We start from the raw sequence: 17,599 nt of genomic DNA, 5'->3' as shown, positions 1-17,599 counted from the left end.
AGGATGGATCTGATTTTCTGAGCACTCTGAACCTTGAACTGGAGCAGCAAAGTTCAGCAGACCATACATTGATGGTAATGAGCAAATGATCAGTACACTCCAGATTCTAATGCACATAGAAGTTTTGTTAGGTAGAAGGTAGGATCCTGAATGCTTACATGCCTGGACCTTTTCCTTACATAGGGAGAGCCAAATGGTGATGTCATCTCTTCTCCAATTCTTTTATCATTCGCTCTTTCGTCTAGAAATGGGCCCTTTAAACACTGTTGTCACTCTCACCCGAATAGCAAGCTGGAGGAATATTGAAGCTGTTGACTCTTTGGTCCTGAATAATGTGGCTGCTGACGGTCTCAAGGGGGTAAAAGCTGTGGTCAGCTCTTGGAAGGGGATAGAAGCTGTGTCCAGTCTCATCAGTGCCTTGGAGTGTGTGGAAGCTACGCCCGCTGTTGTCATGGGTGCTGTCAAAGGAGACATTGGTGCCGGTGGGCTCAGAAGAGACGTTGTTGGGACCAAGAGTGTGGCTGCTCAGGTCAGAGGGGTTGGAGACTTGGCTAATCCTCGTTGATTCCAGGGGGTGGACACTGATGTTGGCCCCAAAGGGGAGGGCACTGACCACCTTGCTCTCCTCCCTGTTGAGCCGGAGGCTGAGGATGACCTTGCAGGCCTGAGCTTGTACCTCCTCCTCTGGGTGGATGATGAGAGCAAGCAGGCGGTCGGAGAGGCGGGAGTTGTTGCCAAAGATGGTTTCGTGGAGGGAGTTGTCGCTGTACTGCCACTGCATCGACTGGTACTGCGGGGAGAGGCGCCCTTCGCTGAGGCGCTCCACAAAGACTAACATCTCATAGAGCAGGTTCCCTGGCAGGGATGGTTGGAAGAGGCTCAGGAACTCGGCGGGTGTCTTGGGGAGAAACACCACAAGTGGCTTTAGTCAATGTCTCATCTTCCTTCCCCTCATTCCTCCTCATCCCCATGATGATGATGACGATGATAATTTTATTATTTACACCTCGCGCATCTGGCTGTGTTGTGCAGCCACTCTGGGCAGCTTCCAACACATATAAAAACATAATAAAATGTAAAACATTATAAACTTTCCAATACAGGGCTGCCTTCAGATGTCTTCTAAAAGTCAGATAGTTGTTTATTTCCTTGACATCTGATAGGAGGGCGTTCCACAGGGCGGGTGCCACCACCGAGAAGGCCCTCTGCCTGGTTCCCTGCAACCTCACATCTCGCAGTGAGGGAACCTCCAGAAGGCCCTTGGAGCTGGACCTCAGTGCCCAGGCTGAATGATGGGGGTGGATGGTATACAGGGCCCTGATCCATGAATGTGGATCTGTGAATACGTAGTTAATGACAATAGTAACCCTCACTCTCAACCTCTGTCACTGGGGATGATGTAGGAAATGGAGCAGCTACAACCAGCAGGATGCCATTATTTCCTTTGTCGACCAAGAGGGTCTGATATTTTTACATGCACCAGAACACAGAGTCCTGAGTATGGTGCAGCTCCCTACACTCCTGTGGCAACAGAGAAACTTTCGTGTCAGTGGGGGCAGGTGTGAGTGATGGTAAAAGAGAGAGCCACCAGACTAAAAGCCTGAACTTGGTTCCAAGACTTCCTGGGTTTCTGCTCCAGAGCTGGACCCTAATTTAGGGGATGTATGATCATATGTTCTACTCTGCAGAGGACAAGCTTCTAGCTAAAGGGCTATCCAATCCAAGTCTAGTTTAAAGACAAAGAACCATCCGATGGGAGAGCAGGAAGTTCCCTTGAATTGTTAGCACATGGACCACAGACTGAGCATGAGCACAGGTCACCAACATCAGTCTTCCTCGCTATGGTGACATGTATTGTGTTTCCATTTAAATTACTGTAACCATTTTAAAATTTGCACCTATACATATGAATTAGCATTTGCTGAATTTATGCAAAACCTGTCGTCTTGTTCTCTTTCATTGGTGATACATTTCCTCCTTTTGGTTAATGCATAAGCAACCAGCCTGCTGACAGAGCTCCCATCTGCCGTGTGCTGCAGCTGTATCCTTCAGTCACCTGGGCAGGCTAAATGAGCCTAGCTGGAGCTTCCAGGAACTCCTGCCATGTCCTGTTTCCTACTTAGGCCAGAGGAGCCATGCTTTCAGCTTTCCAGCACTTCTTAAACCTCTCAGCTAAGTCTCCCTATGAGAGGCTAAGGATTTAAAAGAAGAAGATGTGGCCTATTTCTCCACCATGGGAATTTGTGGATGTGCATGCTCAGCACATACACAAGAGTCCATGCAAAACTGAATAATGTCAAAAGGGTCTCGTACAGCAGCCAGATTGTTTGGAGCATGCAAAAGGTCTGGTGGCCATAGCGCCAGTCTCACATGGGCCCCTCCTACTGTACAAGGAATAAATAATCCTGTTCTGAGAAAATGAATTACCGGTACCTATTGCCTATTAGAAGGTTGACATTTCTAATATCAATATGCAAGAATGAAAGGGTGTGGCTGCTTCCAGGCAGAGCAGAAATTGGGTGGGCTAGGGTGTTCGCCTTCAAAGGATATGATTCTGGCTCCTGTTCAGATGTTGGCTCTTGTACATTGGAATGCAAAGTGGCTTCAACTGAGCCAGCACTGATTCCATAGTTGCAGTCCCTGGGCAACATGTATTCTCATGCCTATGTCTGGATAAATTCCTATAACTACAGCAGCTATCCCAGGGCTTTTTTTCAGCCAGAACTCTCCAGATCTTAGTTCTGGCACCTCTCAGGTGGGCGCCATTGCCATTCTAAGAGAACAAAAGAGGTGTTCATGGTGAGTTCTGGTGCCTCTTTTTCTAGAAAAAAACACTGACCTTTCCCAACCTCTGTCCTTCTGATATTCTTTATCCCCCAACCCAATACAAAGCTTTCTCATGCTGGCAGGCACAAGGGCAGTCCTTACCCGACAATTCATGATGTCATGCAGCAGGTCTTCCTTCTGGGCCAGCGTGCTAAGAAGCTTCAGAACCTGCACCTGAGCAAACAAGTGAGAATGTCAGGGTGTGCGGACACGGGTGGGTACTAGACCCCTTTTGCAAGCAAAGTAATAATTATAATAAAAATATTAATGCTTTCTAGTTGGGCAGTGAGGTTGGGGGCAAACTGCAGCAAAGAGATGAGCCACGCTGAGCAAGGAAGATGACATTTGCTCCTTTCAGCTGCAGGGAGCAACCTTCCAGGCTACATCATGTTCTTCAACAGATTTGGGTTTCTGAGCAAGAATAAAAAATTGAGGCTGTAAGTTCAGAGTTGAGAATAGATTGATCTTTCCCTTCTTGGATGATCAGGTAGCCTGGACTTGCTAGAGGACTCGGGTAACACAAACCCTAGAGAGAGCATACTGAAATATTTCAGACAAAAATATGAATGCGTAAAGTTACTTTATAGACTGAACCAGACCACTGGTTTATCCAGTGCTTTCTACTTGAGCTGGCAACTGCTCTCCAAAGCCACACTGATAATTTGATCAAAGGTCAGGGTATAGATCCTGTTTCTCACTCTACTTCTGATGTTCAGGCTGTGAGTGCCATCAATTATGTAGCAAATAAAGCACCATTTAGGAACAAGAGGGAGGTATCAGCAGTCTTGGGTGTGTGTGGCAGAAGTCCCATAGTTTGCAGAAATACAAAAATAATACACAGAAAAACATCCTGAGGGAAGGGGCCCACAAAACTCCCAGTGGGGGCTGTACATACTCAGTGGCCATAGAGCAAACAGACTGCCTGTGGGTGAGGGGAACCAGAGAGCAGGGAGAATGAAATGGAATGTAGTGACTGGAACTCCAAGCAGGGGCACTCTAGGCTGCAACATTTTGTTGCAGACCCCCACATGTAATAAATCAAAGGTTCATTTAGCAAAAAGGTGAAATATTAGTCATCCAGCGTTTCCTTCTAGGAACTACTAGAGCTGTACTACTTCCCAACTCCAACGCTGTACCTGAGGAGGAAGAGAAGGTACCTGCCTGTGATTTTTTTGTACCTTGGCCATAGTGTTTGCCATGAGAAGGATTTCCAGGAAGTTCGGCAGCATCCCTCTCAGGAGAGTGTGGGTGTTGTCTGGAATATTTAACCCGTTCAGCAGCCTCAACCCAGCAACCTGAAGGGTGGGGTCCCAGGAGCCAGTCACCAGCTCAACAATCTTGGGAACGTATTCCTGCATCAGAAAACAGACCAGCATTTTATTTTAAAGACTCACACTCTGCCCTTCAGCAGTATTGCAGGCAGTTAGGCCCCCACCCCACAGATGGCAACGAGTGCTTCAAAAGGTGATAAGTCTTTGCCGCAGCATTTCAGGCCTCCGGCTCATTCTGTTGAGAGGGCTCCTAGAGGCACCACCGCCTCCTAGCAATCCAGGGTGAAGTGTAAATAGTCCTTTTATGGCTATGATGAATGTCATATCAGGGTATCATCCAGACCAGACCTCACCTCCTGTACCTGTTTTTCAGCTTCTGCTCAGAATCGTGGAAAAAGAGTGACTCAGAATACCCACAGCATGTATTTGCTTTCGCCACTGCTTATCATAGCATCATAGTTGGAAGAGATCCTGAGGGTCATCTAACAGCCCAACCCCCTGCAATGCAGGAATATGCAGCTGCCCCTTACCAGGATTGAACCTGCCACTTTGGCATTATCAGCATCATGCTCTAACCAACTGAATCATCGGTCATCACAGCTCGTCCTATATATTTAGTATTCAAGGTCAAGGGGTGTTGCCTTCTGGGAGGTGTGAGCCTCAAGAGCTCCTCGCTTCTTGGTACATGTTGCACATTTTGGTGCAAATGTTGTAGGTACTGGCAGAGATGCTTTGTGAGTCTTGTGGGGGGGGGGGGATTGAACTAAATAAAATTAATGATGAATTTTTATGCATTTATTTACTTTTGTTTTATTCTGAGTACATTTCTATTCGCCCTTTCCTCTGAGGAGCCATAGGTTCTCCCCTTTCAGTTTATCCTCACAACAGCCCTGTGAGGTTGGTTAAGCTGAGAGATAGGGTCTGGCCCAAGGTCACCCAGTGAGCTTCCCGGCTGAGTGGGGATTACTAGGTCCCAAGCAACCTATGTATGTCTACCCGGAAGTAAGGTCCATTGAATTTAGGGGGCTTACTCCCAAGTTAGTGCATCTAGCATTGCAGCTTTAGTTTCCAGTCATTATGGTCTACCACGGTTAATGTTTCACTCCACCTGCTTTCATTCCTTTCCTTCCTCATGCTCTGCCAGCCTAGTCCTTGTGAAATGTTTCACATTCGGCAAGAAATTAAACACTACAGGCAGAACGGATTATGTAAAGGAAGTCAAAATGCTCCAAATCCCTATAATTTGTTTTGAACAAAGCCTTTGGCTCGAATACCTCGAATGACCTCGAATACTAGAGAATTCGGGTTTCAATTCTGGCTGCAGCTGAGGACAACCTCAGACCCTTGCAAGGACTCTGCCCATTCAAAACGAAATTTTAAAATGTGAATGAAAACAAGGACAAAACACAAAGCAGTGTCTTATGTTCAGTGGGTAAGGTGTCCTCTGGTGGTGACGGTTGGAATTGCTCTTTTTTAAGTGCCCTTGTGGTTCTAACATGCACGGGACAAAAACAGTGCTCCGTTGGGGCTCAAGATGCCAAACATTGGTGAGACTAATCCAGTTTTGATTCACTAAAAATCATGGGTGGGATTCAGCTAAGTTTTACTCAGGGTAGACCCACTGATATGAGCATGACAAAGTCCGTTCATTTCAACAGGTTTATTCTGAGTAATAACTAAATTGCATACCAGCCAATCATTGGGTTCACGGAAGCAGAAAGTGAGCACAGTTGTCTGTGCAGCCTAACATCACGTCAGCTGCTACAATCCAAAGTTCCATGCAAACATGGGGACAGAGGCGGATTAGGGGAGCACAACCAGTTCGCCTGCAGGAGGCGCTGCAACAATGACGAACAATGTGAGTGCCAAATTTTGGTGTTGCACAAGGCACCACTGAGATTGTAAAGCCCAAAGTCCACCACTGATAGGGAATACAAGAAAGCTGCTTTATACTGAGTCAGACCCACTGACCCATCTAGCTCAATAATGTCTACACTGACTGGCAACAGCTCTCCAGTGTTTCAGACAGGGAGTGTCTTCCAGTCTGATTTTGGGTCCCCGGGGATTGAACCTGGGACCTTCTGCCTGCAAGGCGGGTGCTCTGCTGCTGAGCTATGGTCTTTCCCCCATTGGGGCCGAGGTAGAATTGACTAATTTCATGTACTTCCTGCGGGCAACTCCAAATGAAACATGATAAGGGAGAGTTTGGAACCATGAACAGGAACCCTCTTTTTTATGTAAAAAGCAGCTGTGGAGGGTATTAAGATTTTGATTGGGGCTGCAGTGCTGGGGATGGAGGGTTTAACCCTTTCCCTGTGCCGTTATCCTAATATATACAGTAAGTCCCTTCCATGCAAAGGCAAAGCTATTTTGCCATTGGAGGAAGTGGCGGCCACCAACTTAATTGCCTTTAGAAGAGCATTGGATGAATCTGCAGAGGATAAGGTTATTAACGGCTAGTAGCCATGAGAGCTAGGCACTGCCTCCACATTGGGAGGCAGTAATGGTTCTGAATACCAGTTGCTGGAAACCAAAAAAAGGGGAGAGTTCTTGTGTTCAGGTCCTGCTTGAGGGTTTGCCACAGGCATCTGGTTGGCCACTGTGAGAACAGGATGCTGGACCAGATGGGTCAGTTTCCTGAGCCAGCAGGACTATTCTTATGTTTCTGGCTTACAGAGGCAGGGCACTGAACCTTCTTGCTCCCAGTCTTTGTTTATTCTATTTCTTATAGGTATTTCCCTTAAAAATCTGAAAGGCAGCTCACAAAAAGAATTTTAAAACAGTAGAATAAAAATAGGCAAAACATATGAACCATCGACATAAAATCAGCAGCAGAAATAAACAGGCCAAATTAATATTAAAAGTATGCTGGGGAAGAAAGGCATATGGAGGGCATGACAGTTGAGAAAACCTTAAAAGCTGTTTTCCTGCATTGTTAATAGATGAAGCCTTCCAGAAATGATCTAGGGTAAGAACTTCAGATGCGCTAGAGGTTTTTTTACACAGTTTCCTTAAGTGGTTACCTGGATTTTAATTTTGAACCTCCAGACAACAGTGAAAGCTTTGAGGGCATGCAGTGCCTCCGTTTTGACGGCTTTGTCTCCGTCATCCAGGAATAATGACACCAATCTAATGTCATCATTGGTGCAGGCATTTGCCTAGAAAGCAAGAAGCAGATTATCAGATGAATTAGAGTGCTCCACGCATTTCATGTTCACACAACACTTTGTTGCCAAGATGCTGAACCTGACGGTTCAGTCTAGGTGGTGGTGTAACTGGCAAGAGATGTAATGAATTTTCATCAGCACTTAACCCAGGGCTAGATTTCACAATGGGATTTCAGATATTGTGGCACTTATGGCTTAACCCAAGTGTTTACCAGCCCAGCCCACTTTCTGAAACAGCCTATGATCTCTTAAGATTCAAAATGGAAGGAACAGCTATTCCACTGGGACATGGAATTTAATCATGGGCAGATACCTCTGACTAGCAACACCAGTGCATTGGCAAGCACAAATTTGAACCTAGGCAGGGAGAAATGCCAGTGGGGAGGGCAATTTGAAGCAGGTCAGTGGCGGGGGAAGAAAAGGGTTAAGTGCTCCCCCCTCAGTTGCTATTAACTACTCCTGGAGTGTCATTGGAGCTATAATATGCACACTGGTGCTTAGCATGTAACTTTCCCAGAGAAAGGTAGAAGGAACAAGTGGTCACTGCAAAGGACTCTTATGTGCTCAGAATTTATACTCTGGTTTCCCATTGGTCCCAGGAATATTCCTATTTTGCTGTGGGTAGCTATTCCCTATGTACCTGGAGTTAAACATGTATTAAGGTGACAATGTGCCTTTTGTGACCACCATTATGTTTTGGAGAATCTCATCCAGTTTTGATTCATTAAAAATAATGCAGTGAAGGTGCACTGAAGCAGAAACAGGGTGTTGTTGTTGTTTTTAAATGCGCCCAATCAGCTGCCCAGTTTGAGCTCCACACATGCACAGAGCTCCTCTTGCTGGTCAAGGGTTCCATAGGCACAGTGGGCTCAATAGTGTTCCATAGTCCACAATGTGGAAGCTGCATTTGCTCTTGCAAGGCTCAAGCTACCTTGCTGTTGATTTTTTAAAAACAAACAAACAAAAACCACAGAATTAATATTAGCTAATATTAGGGGTGGGACCTCGCCAAATGGGGAGCCCTGTCAGCCTACCAGCAGGCTTTCTGAATCTACAAAGCCATGCTGGACCAAATAGGATTTCCATAGCAGAGCAAGCATCAAACAGTCGGGGGGATTAACTCTAAAATACCTCCCCAACCAGAGACTGATACTCTCAAGTTCAGCTATAGATTCCCAGCCTTCACAATCTATGTCTTGTATGCAGCTTTCAGCTTCTGCTGAAACTCCCGCCTAGTTTTTCTCAGTGCAAGGCAGCACCTTAAATCCACACCAGTGAGAACGTTTGGCTTGAAAGACACTGGGGACGAAGCCCCATTGATCACTAGAGGAATATGGTAATGCTGAACAGGAGCCAACTGCACTAATCAGGCTTGATATTGCACGTTGCATCTGTGTCCTGCAACTTTTGATTTTCACCTCTGATTCCTTCAGATAGATACACTGAGTGATAGTATGAAGAGTTGTCCTCTTGGAGTTGTCATCTAGGTTTGGGCTGAGAGACAGCAGGAGTCTCCTGAGCTCTCCAGGAACATTTGCTCTTGCAGATGGAGCTGGATAATACTCAACGGCTAGATCTAGAAGCAATAATCCAGAGGTGAATTAGGACAACTTATGGACATTTTTGATCCAGAACTTCCTGCATTTCTGCATCAGTGCAACAGAAGTGACAGGAAGCTTCTGTGGACATTTCAATACCTCATAAAGCATGGCTGGGGAACCTGTGGCCCTCCAGATGTCGTTAGGCTGCAAACTCCATCATCCCCAACCATTATTATAAAAATTTGATAAATCACCACCGTCATCATCACCCCCAACCATTAGCCATTCTGGCTGGAGTTGCTAGGAGTTGGGAGTCCAACAACATCTCAAGGGGCATTGGATTATCCAGTTGGCATGGGGGTTCCCTGTGCTGATACCACCAGTCCCTCCTACAACCTGCATATAGCAGGCTGCTTCACAAAGCTCATGTGTGATGCCTCAAGCAGCTGTTCTGAAGAAACCTAGATGTGTATGGGTGCCAGAGTTACTTTCTGTTTGTAGCTACCTAACTTGGGGAAACACTTCATGAATTGAAGTAGTGGACTGCAGTGCATTGAAACCTATGCCATGGTAGGCTTATTAGTTCGAGGGGCCACATATATTTTTTCCTACACCCTGCTGCAGCACACTAACATGATTACCTGTCAGGAAATAGAGTTACAGAAAAACAAAGACGTGCCATCATTAACCACACAACAACTGGAGTGAAGAGTCAATGATGACGGAAATATATGATTAGTTCCTGGACAATGACTTGTGTTGGGACTTCAGTACCTTCTGTATTTACCTGCCCAAACCCAAACCCTAAGGTAATCTACAAACATCCTTCTCTGTGTGCCCTTTCAATCTGAAGCTTGGAGGGCGGCCACTAGAGGTAGTGTCCCCAGACACTAGAATGCTCTCCCTGGGGCCTAGGATATGTTCTCCCTAGGGAAGCGTGCCTGGTGCCCACATTGCTGTCTCTTTGGTGTCTGGTTAACATTTTCCTCTCCCAGATCTGGGTTTATAAGATTTAGTTTTAAGCCCCAGCTATCCAATTGGTGGTTCTAATGTAGATATGTGATGGTTGTTTTAGTAATGTGTTGTATATAGTATTTTACTGTGCTGAATATTTTTATTTATTTTTTTACGCTGGGGACTCAGCTATACAGCTGCAAATAAAACATTTTAAATGTGTTGTAAAGAGCAATATACAACTGTGACACTAGATGACGACAGTGAGCTATGCCAAATTCAATTTATTTTTCAAAACTTTTTTTTAAAAAAGCATTTTCACAGCTTTTTTTTTTAATGTGTGTGTAGATTCCACCTGGATCTCTCTTAAACTTATTGCTGTTTTATTTTAGTATGGTTTTATCATTATATTTTATTCTCTTCTTTTTTTATCTGCACGGCACATAGATAATTTGTTTTATTAGGTATCTCATAAACAGAATGAATGTGCTGGATGGATGGATGGATGGATGATGTGCTATATGGCCATGACCCTTCTGGAACAACAACAAACAACAACAAACATGTGGCGTGAGAATGCGTCATTATCTCCCTATATCCCATATGACTCACTGGCAAAATTCATTTGATCCGGGTTGTAGGGGGGACTTCTGAACATTGATAGGAGAGTCTTGGACACCAGATAGATGGCTGTAGCTCCTGTAGCTGCAGTTAACACATTTTTTTTAGTTACCAGATCGTAGTATTTCTTCATCCTGCCTTGAGCTTACTAGGGAATTCTGGCCACCAGCAACCCACCAACACAACCACCTATGGAAATACTTGACTGCTCATTACATGGTTTGTGATGTCACCTGAGTCCACCATAACAACTGTGGCACATCATCATCACCACAGGATATGAGAGGTAAGACTCCTGAGTCCTCCCTCCCCACCTGCTGATGTTATCAAAACATTGTGAGAAATTGACAGACTACTTCTCAATGTAATCTCAAACAGTAAAATACAGTACAGGAAGGGATTATAGTTCTGTGGAAGAGCTAGTGCCTGGCGTGCCAAAATCCCCCAATTTAATCCCTGGTATTTCATCTTAGAAGAATCAGCTACTACAAAGAACTTGGTGCCTTCCAGGTGTTATTGGATTATAACTCCCATCATCCCTAATCATTGGCCATGTTGGCTAGAGCTGATGGAAGCTGGAATCCAACCACATCTGGAAGGCACAGGTTCCCCATCCCTGAGGTGGGAAGTCAAAGACTTCTGCTTGAGACCCTGGAGGGCAACTGCCAGTCAGAATAGATAATAGTGAGCTACATTGACTTGGTTCCAGGCAACTTACTAATACGGGTCCTAATTTAAAAAGAAAAAACACCCCTTTTTTAGACTCTGAAAAGGCAACAGAGAAGCCTGGAAAGGGCACATCTGTTTCATCGGTCCTCCTTGGGTTCATCCATCTATCTCCTTCTAACAACATAGAGCAGAAGTCAGCCTGGGGGCCACATTTCCTCATATGCAACTTTCTGGAGGCCACACGCTAGAGAATATGCATGAACTTGCCATGCTTTCCCAGAAATGAAATATATAATGCATCAAAAATACACATGTGCAGAACAATCCTAAGCAAACTTACTCAGTCGGGTGGCCACTTACATATTGCCAGCAAGAGAAGAAATGTATCTCCTCAAAAAGAACAAAGAGACGGTCCAGATTTGCAAATTTAGAAAGAATTAATATTATTTAAATAAAAATAGAACGCACCTCACCAAGACCGTGACTTGGTGAGCTGTGGGCTTGCTCAGTCACCTCAGTGGGCAACTTCAAGGCCTCTGCTTTCCCTTCTCATGGTTCCTGATCTGTAAACCAGACTTGAGCTCAACAAACAGAGGACTATCCTCTGCAACCTAGGACTCACAGCCAGCCTATTGCTTGGAAGCAATTTTACAGGCATTGGGAGTGCTTGGGTCAGGGATCTTGGAGGTGGAAGGAGGCATCAGCCTTGCTCCTTGAAGAACCACTGGCAGGCCCCAGAAGAGGGCAGCAAAACCCCTGAGATGGCCCAGGGCTCCCCAGAGACCAGACTGAAGAATGTAACACTTCTATATGCTGTATCCTGGTGAGTCAGAAAGGAGATGTTGTGGGTGAAGAATGTTACTCAGGTTCCAAACTCGTCTTGCTTCCTTTCTTCTTTATTCAAGTATTCTCTAGACATTTCTCTGCACAGTGAGTGTTACTTTTGTTTTGCTGGAGGCTGTAGCATTCCCCTTGCATTCACTGTGGGAAGCCAAGTGCGCTGGGGTTGTGCAGTCTGCACTGGATTTAGGGTCATTCTTCACAGCTCTGTAGATGTGCAGTGGACTAGCATGGTTTGAAACCTTGGTACATACTAGGATCAGCTGCAAATGCATTCAGGACTTCTGTTCCTAAGAGAAACCCCACACTGATATGGCAACTCTCCACCTACTGCCTCTTCAGCAGGCTGTAGCAAAGGCTGTAGCCTCCCACTCACAAGATCTTCTTTTGCTCCCTTTCCACCTCTAATACTCATCCCTGAAGCTTTTCTTCTACCTCTCTGTCTTTGTAAAACTATGCCATTGAGTCAATTGGATCAGAGCAACTGCCCATCTAACCTCACATCTGCTACTGGCAATGGGCAGGAAAGGATGAGAAATTACTGCACACACGTTAAAACCACTTCCTTTTTGTTATTTTAGATCCGCTGTTTATTTCACGAGTTGCCCCTCTGGTTGGCAAGCTCTGAACCTCAAAGCTCAAAAGGAAGTAGAAAGCAACAACCCCAAGACCACGGCAGTGGGGCAGGTGGTGGTGGAGAGTCTCCTTCGATGAGAACGGAAACAAAGAACTTAGAACAGAATGGAATAAAAGAGTAGATTGATTTATTCATTTAACAAAAGGTCTCTAAAATCTCTAAGCGGTTTAAGAGAATATAAAATAAAACCTTCAAGTTCTCGATTAAAATATGGGTATTTTAAAACATTCAAAGATAATTAAAATCAATGGTTGCTAAAAAGTGATAAAACACAGGTAACTTTAAAATGTCTTGATACGCTTGCCTAAACAACAATGTTTTAAGCAGGTGCTTAAATAAGACAGCAAAGTTGTCTGCCTGATGTCAATAGGCAGTGAGTTCCAAAGTTTAGGTGATGCCCCCCCCAAAAAAAATGATTTCTGAGAAGTGTGGAATGAATATTATGTGGCACCTGTAACATGGTCAGTTCTGCATATTGAAGCAGTCAAGTGGGAATATATGGGGTAACACAATCTGCCAAAATAAAATACAGTGGTACCTCAGGTTAAGTACTTAATTCGTTCCGGAGGTCTGTTCTTAACCTGAAACTGTTCTAAACCTGAAGCACCACTTTAGCTAAAGAGGCCTCCCGCTGCTGCTGTGCTGCTGCGGCATGATTTCTGTTCTCATCCTGAAGCAAAGTTCTTAACCCGTGATAATGTTTCTGGGTTAGCGGAGTCTGTAACCTGAAGCGTATGTAACCTGAAGTGTATGTAACCCGAGGTACCACTGTAGAATGATTTGCTCTCTCTCTCTTATGTTCAGCACAAAAAGTAGTTTTTCTCATTCTGGAATAGTTCATGCTTGTCCGCATCATGCTGCTGTCAATCTAGATTGATTAGATCCTGCTGTCCACAAGGGTGGGTGTGGTTGTTTGATAAATGTTTGAAAACTTTCCCCTTGATTAGGTCATCCACAACTCTTCCTCCCTGTACATGCCCCAGGTGAATGGAGAAGGAAGCGGTGATTACAATCCTGGTATATGCCCACCCTCAGCATCATTGGGCAGGTGTAGATACATCCCTGATTGCCGGAACTGCCTACATCTGTTTTCAAATGGGCACAGTGCAGAGTAATGCCAAATCAATCTACAATGAGCTTTTATATTTGGAACGAAACCAGATTCTCAAGAAGTACTTCTCAGGGGCAAAAAGAAGGAGAAGATCTAGATGGTGTGCAGATTTACGTAGGAAAAAACCAAGCCTCCACTGATTCTAGAACAAGATGTCATGTGTATGCAGCCTGGCTGTTGGGGCGGGGATGAAAAAATAAGGAAGGGGAACAGTGGAGCAGCTAGCATTTTGGACAGCAGCATTTCGCACTGCACCATTTTGTTGCAGATCTCATTTACAGAAGAGTCATCTCATTCTCAAGTTATGTTGTGCACTTAGCTTCCAAGGTTTTCCCAGAAACTGTTCTTGGCAATGAAATAGACGTGTATCTAACCATTTACAAATTATATTTGCTGACATTGCAAGACTCATTTTCTAAGATGCAGGCCTTCTGACCTGACTGAAAGCTTGGGAACCACACTTTGAGACTATCAGCAGGAAAGACCCACATATTTTGAAGCTTTCTCAGAAGCAGACTCATTTAATTCCGCCCCCCCCCCCGTTTTGCTCAATGTTTTTAGAATGGTCTTGCCAAAACACTCCTGTGATGGAAACTATTTACATGGGAAGCCATCCTCAAAAGCTGTAGGAAATCTGAGTCCACACACAGGGGCTCCCACTTCCTCCCAGGCCAAAGTGTTTTCCACACCATGTGAAGTGGACCTCAAGAGAAACTGCACATATGCACAAGACCTTGGTCATGATTACCTGCTTTGCAGGGAATTGTGTTGGAGCTAAGGAGAAGAGTGATTCGGACCATGCCAACAAACACAACTCTGTGACCTCTGCAACTGGACCCTTCCTGACCCCAAACATCTTACTGGGGGATAAAAATAGCATCTGCCCATAAAATTCTGCTTGCACGTAGCCAGATCCACACATTAGATGCTTTTTCTATTTTAATGTACCTGTCATCATGTTACCATTGCAGACCTTCACGTAAAATGATAGTCTTCCTTATTGTTCTCTGCCATGCCTTGAAATCTCTTGTAACCTTTGATCAAAGGTTGTCTAGTGGCAGAATGATATGCATTCCTTCATTTCTACCCCTTTCTTTATGCCTCCATTGCTAAGGCTCGTCAGGTGTTTGTGTGTTTGTATGTTAGGGAGACCACACTGGTTTGCATATGCTAATTTATAGGTACAGCTGCAAATTTAGAAATAATTACTGTAATTCAAGTAAAAATACCATACATCTCACCATAGAAGGGAAGACTGTGGCCGGGTGACCTGGATGTTGCCTGCTGCTCAGTCTGCCGCGGGGGAGCTATCTGTGGATGAACAACTTCAAGGCCCTGTTCTCCCTTCCTATGGGTCTTTTCTCTAAACTGAACTAGGGCAGGCCTTTCAACAGAGGATGACCGGGCCCCTTAACGTAGGAGTCCTGCCCTCTGTACAGCAGGGTACACAGACAGTCTAGCACAGTGCTTGTCAACCTTCTTAGGCTCATGGGCACATATGAGGAGTTTTCGTTCTTCCTTTTTTCTCCCCTTCAATTTTATTCTTTCCTGTACTATACAAATACAGAATATATAACATATAATATTAAAGAGAAAAGAAAAACTGAAGGAGAGAAAAAACAATAATAAAAGCGCATATATAATTACAATTTCCATTCTCATTTTATACTAAATCTCCATGTAATTTGTTTAGAGATTATAAATAGATTACAGTACACCTAATTAATGGATTTACATTTTCTTACACTGTTTTCGAGTGACTGCTATGGGTATCATCCCCTCTGGTCACAACTGTCCCCTAATGTAGACAGACAGAAGCATACATGCAGACACATTTTGCTTCTCCAAGGGACTTGGGTTAAAGTCAGTTCCAGTAGAATTGATCTGAGTCTTGGAAAGCACATAGAGCTGAAAGAGGAAGTTGGAAAGAGTGTCCCTTTTCAAACTTCCACCTTCAGCTCTCTCAACTTTTGAAAGGGCATAAAGGTAGCCACCTTCACCACCTTCTGGCCAAGGGGGCAGTCTGTGTGGGAGCTCAGAGGTTTCATGGGCATGAAAGGAAAACCTCAAGGTGCCCCTGAACTCCCAGGTGCTGCACTAGGACCCCTGCTCTAGTGTGTGTGCGCGCGTGCGCGTGTGCGTGCTCACACTTGAAAGTATGTTCGGCAAAATGCACCCTCTGCTGCATGTTGAAATCTCCACTAGATTTCACAGGCCCTGCATAGCTCTTCAAGAGATACTCCACACTTGACGATAACCAGAACAGAATGCCTGTGAAATTGTGCTTATGACTACAGAGAGATGCATGATAAGATACCCCAATATGGACAGTCATTAACAGCAGGGCTGTAATCTTTGATGCAGTCTTCTCCAACCTGATGCCCTCCAGATGTTTTGGATTACAACTCCCAACATCTGGAGGGCATCAGGTTGAGGGTGCGTTAATGAGTTAATTTGTTGGGTTGATCAATTAAAAACCTGTTTTAATTGGCTAAAGAGGCATCCCAGATTAATCAGGCAATACTTTTTTTTTAAGGGTCCATTAGGTTGGAGCAAGTAAGCTGAACACAGGTCCCCTTGAAACCAATGGAATAAGTTAGTCATGACTTAAATTAACACCACTTGATTTCAACTAACTTAAGTCTGGATCTAACTCAACATTTTTATTTATCTGCATTTCATATATTTAAAGCATTATTGTGCCATTTTGGCTGTCATGGCTTCCCCCAAAGAATCCTGGGAACTATAGTTTGTTAAGGGTGCTGGGAACGGTAGCAATGTAGGCGTCTGCGAACAGCTCTAAACAGCTAATGAACAGCAGTTTGTCAGCAAAGCCTCCTGGGGTTGCTTCTGAAACTGCTCTCTGCACATGTACTCACTCTTCCCACAGGTGGATCGATCACCTGAAGCTGCCTTACACTGAGCCAGACCCTGGTTCCACCTAGTTCAGCATTGTCTACAATAGGGGTGGAGAAGCTCAGACCTGGAGGGTCAAATGCAGTCCCCCCAGGCCTCTCTATCTGACCTGTGGTGTTCTCCAGAGGCCATACCTCCTCCTCAGCCAGTCACATCCCCTTCTGACTTGGCTTCACATCCTCCTTGAGTGTTTTTGCCAGGCTGGACTGTGCCCTTGGCCAGCCACTTCTCACTTGCCTAGACGGAAGATAGGGAGGGAGGAGCTGTGAGTCATGGGGGTTTGGAGAGAGAGAGAGTGAATTCAACAGTGCTTAGCTTGTTTTGGGTTGTTAATGTTGTATAGTGCCATAATGCTTTGCAAGTTTCATAATATGGCTTTTCTTGTGGTTGTCTAGCCTATTTTTTACAGTTGTCTTGTTAATAGTGTTTTACAGGAGCTGGTTGTTTTACTGATTATTTTGCAATTGCTTTCCTGGCGATTTGTTAGTTACTTTATATGATTTATGTTGCGATTGTGATGTCCTATTACAAGAGCCAGTGTGGTGTGGTGGTTAAGAGCAATAGACTCGTAATCTGGTGAAGCAGGTTCACGTCCCCACTCCTCCACATGCAGCTGCTGGGTGACCTTGGGCCAGTCACACTTCTCTGAAGTCTCTCACCTCACAGAGTGTTTGTTGTGGGGGAGGAAGGGAAAGGAGAATGTTAGCCGCTTTGAGACTCCTTCGGGTAGTGATAAAGCGGGATATCAAATCCAAACTCCTCTTCTTCTTGCTATTTGTTGTATGGATGCGGCTATGTGGTTCATGAGAGTGAAAAGCTGTACAGAAATATAATAAATGAAACGAATGAGGAATATGTATGTACGTGAGAGAGAGAGAGAGAGAGAGAGAGAGAGAGAGAGAGAGAGTGAGTCTGTCCAAAAAAGGTTCCATGCGCCTGGTCAACACTGACTGGCAGTGGCTCTCTGGCATTTCAGACAGGGCACATGCCCCACCCTACAGAGGTGCCAGCGACTGGCCACGGGGCTTTCTGCATGCAGCTGCTCT

The 17,599-nt window shown here is 44.9% G+C and overlaps 1 protein-coding gene across 1 annotated transcript; it reads right to left on the bottom strand.

Annotated features, from left to right (window-relative positions):
* Positions 1 to 104: 104 nt before the first annotated feature.
* Positions 105 to 12,003, bottom strand: LOC310764302 (armadillo repeat-containing protein 12-like). The gene is made up of 6 exons (XM_083617905.1): positions 10,372 to 12,003; positions 8,683 to 8,840; positions 7,121 to 7,255; positions 4,005 to 4,178; positions 2,929 to 3,000; positions 105 to 898 (listed from the first exon to the last, which is right to left on the bottom strand). Exons 1-6 carry the CDS (start codon positions 10,511 to 10,513, stop codon positions 257 to 259), a joined length of 1,323 nt encoding a protein of 440 aa, XP_083474031.1. The 5' UTR covers positions 10,514 to 12,003; the 3' UTR covers positions 105 to 256.
* Positions 12,004 to 17,599: the final 5,596 nt, after the last annotated feature.

The sequence above is a fragment of the Podarcis filfolensis genome, assembly GCF_964270895.1.
Source record: "Podarcis filfolensis genome assembly, chromosome: 6".
Lineage (NCBI taxonomy): Eukaryota > Metazoa > Chordata > Lepidosauria > Squamata > Lacertidae > Podarcis > Podarcis filfolensis.
Note: the sequence above shows the minus strand (reverse complement) of the source record. Positions and strands in the feature narration are given on the sequence as shown.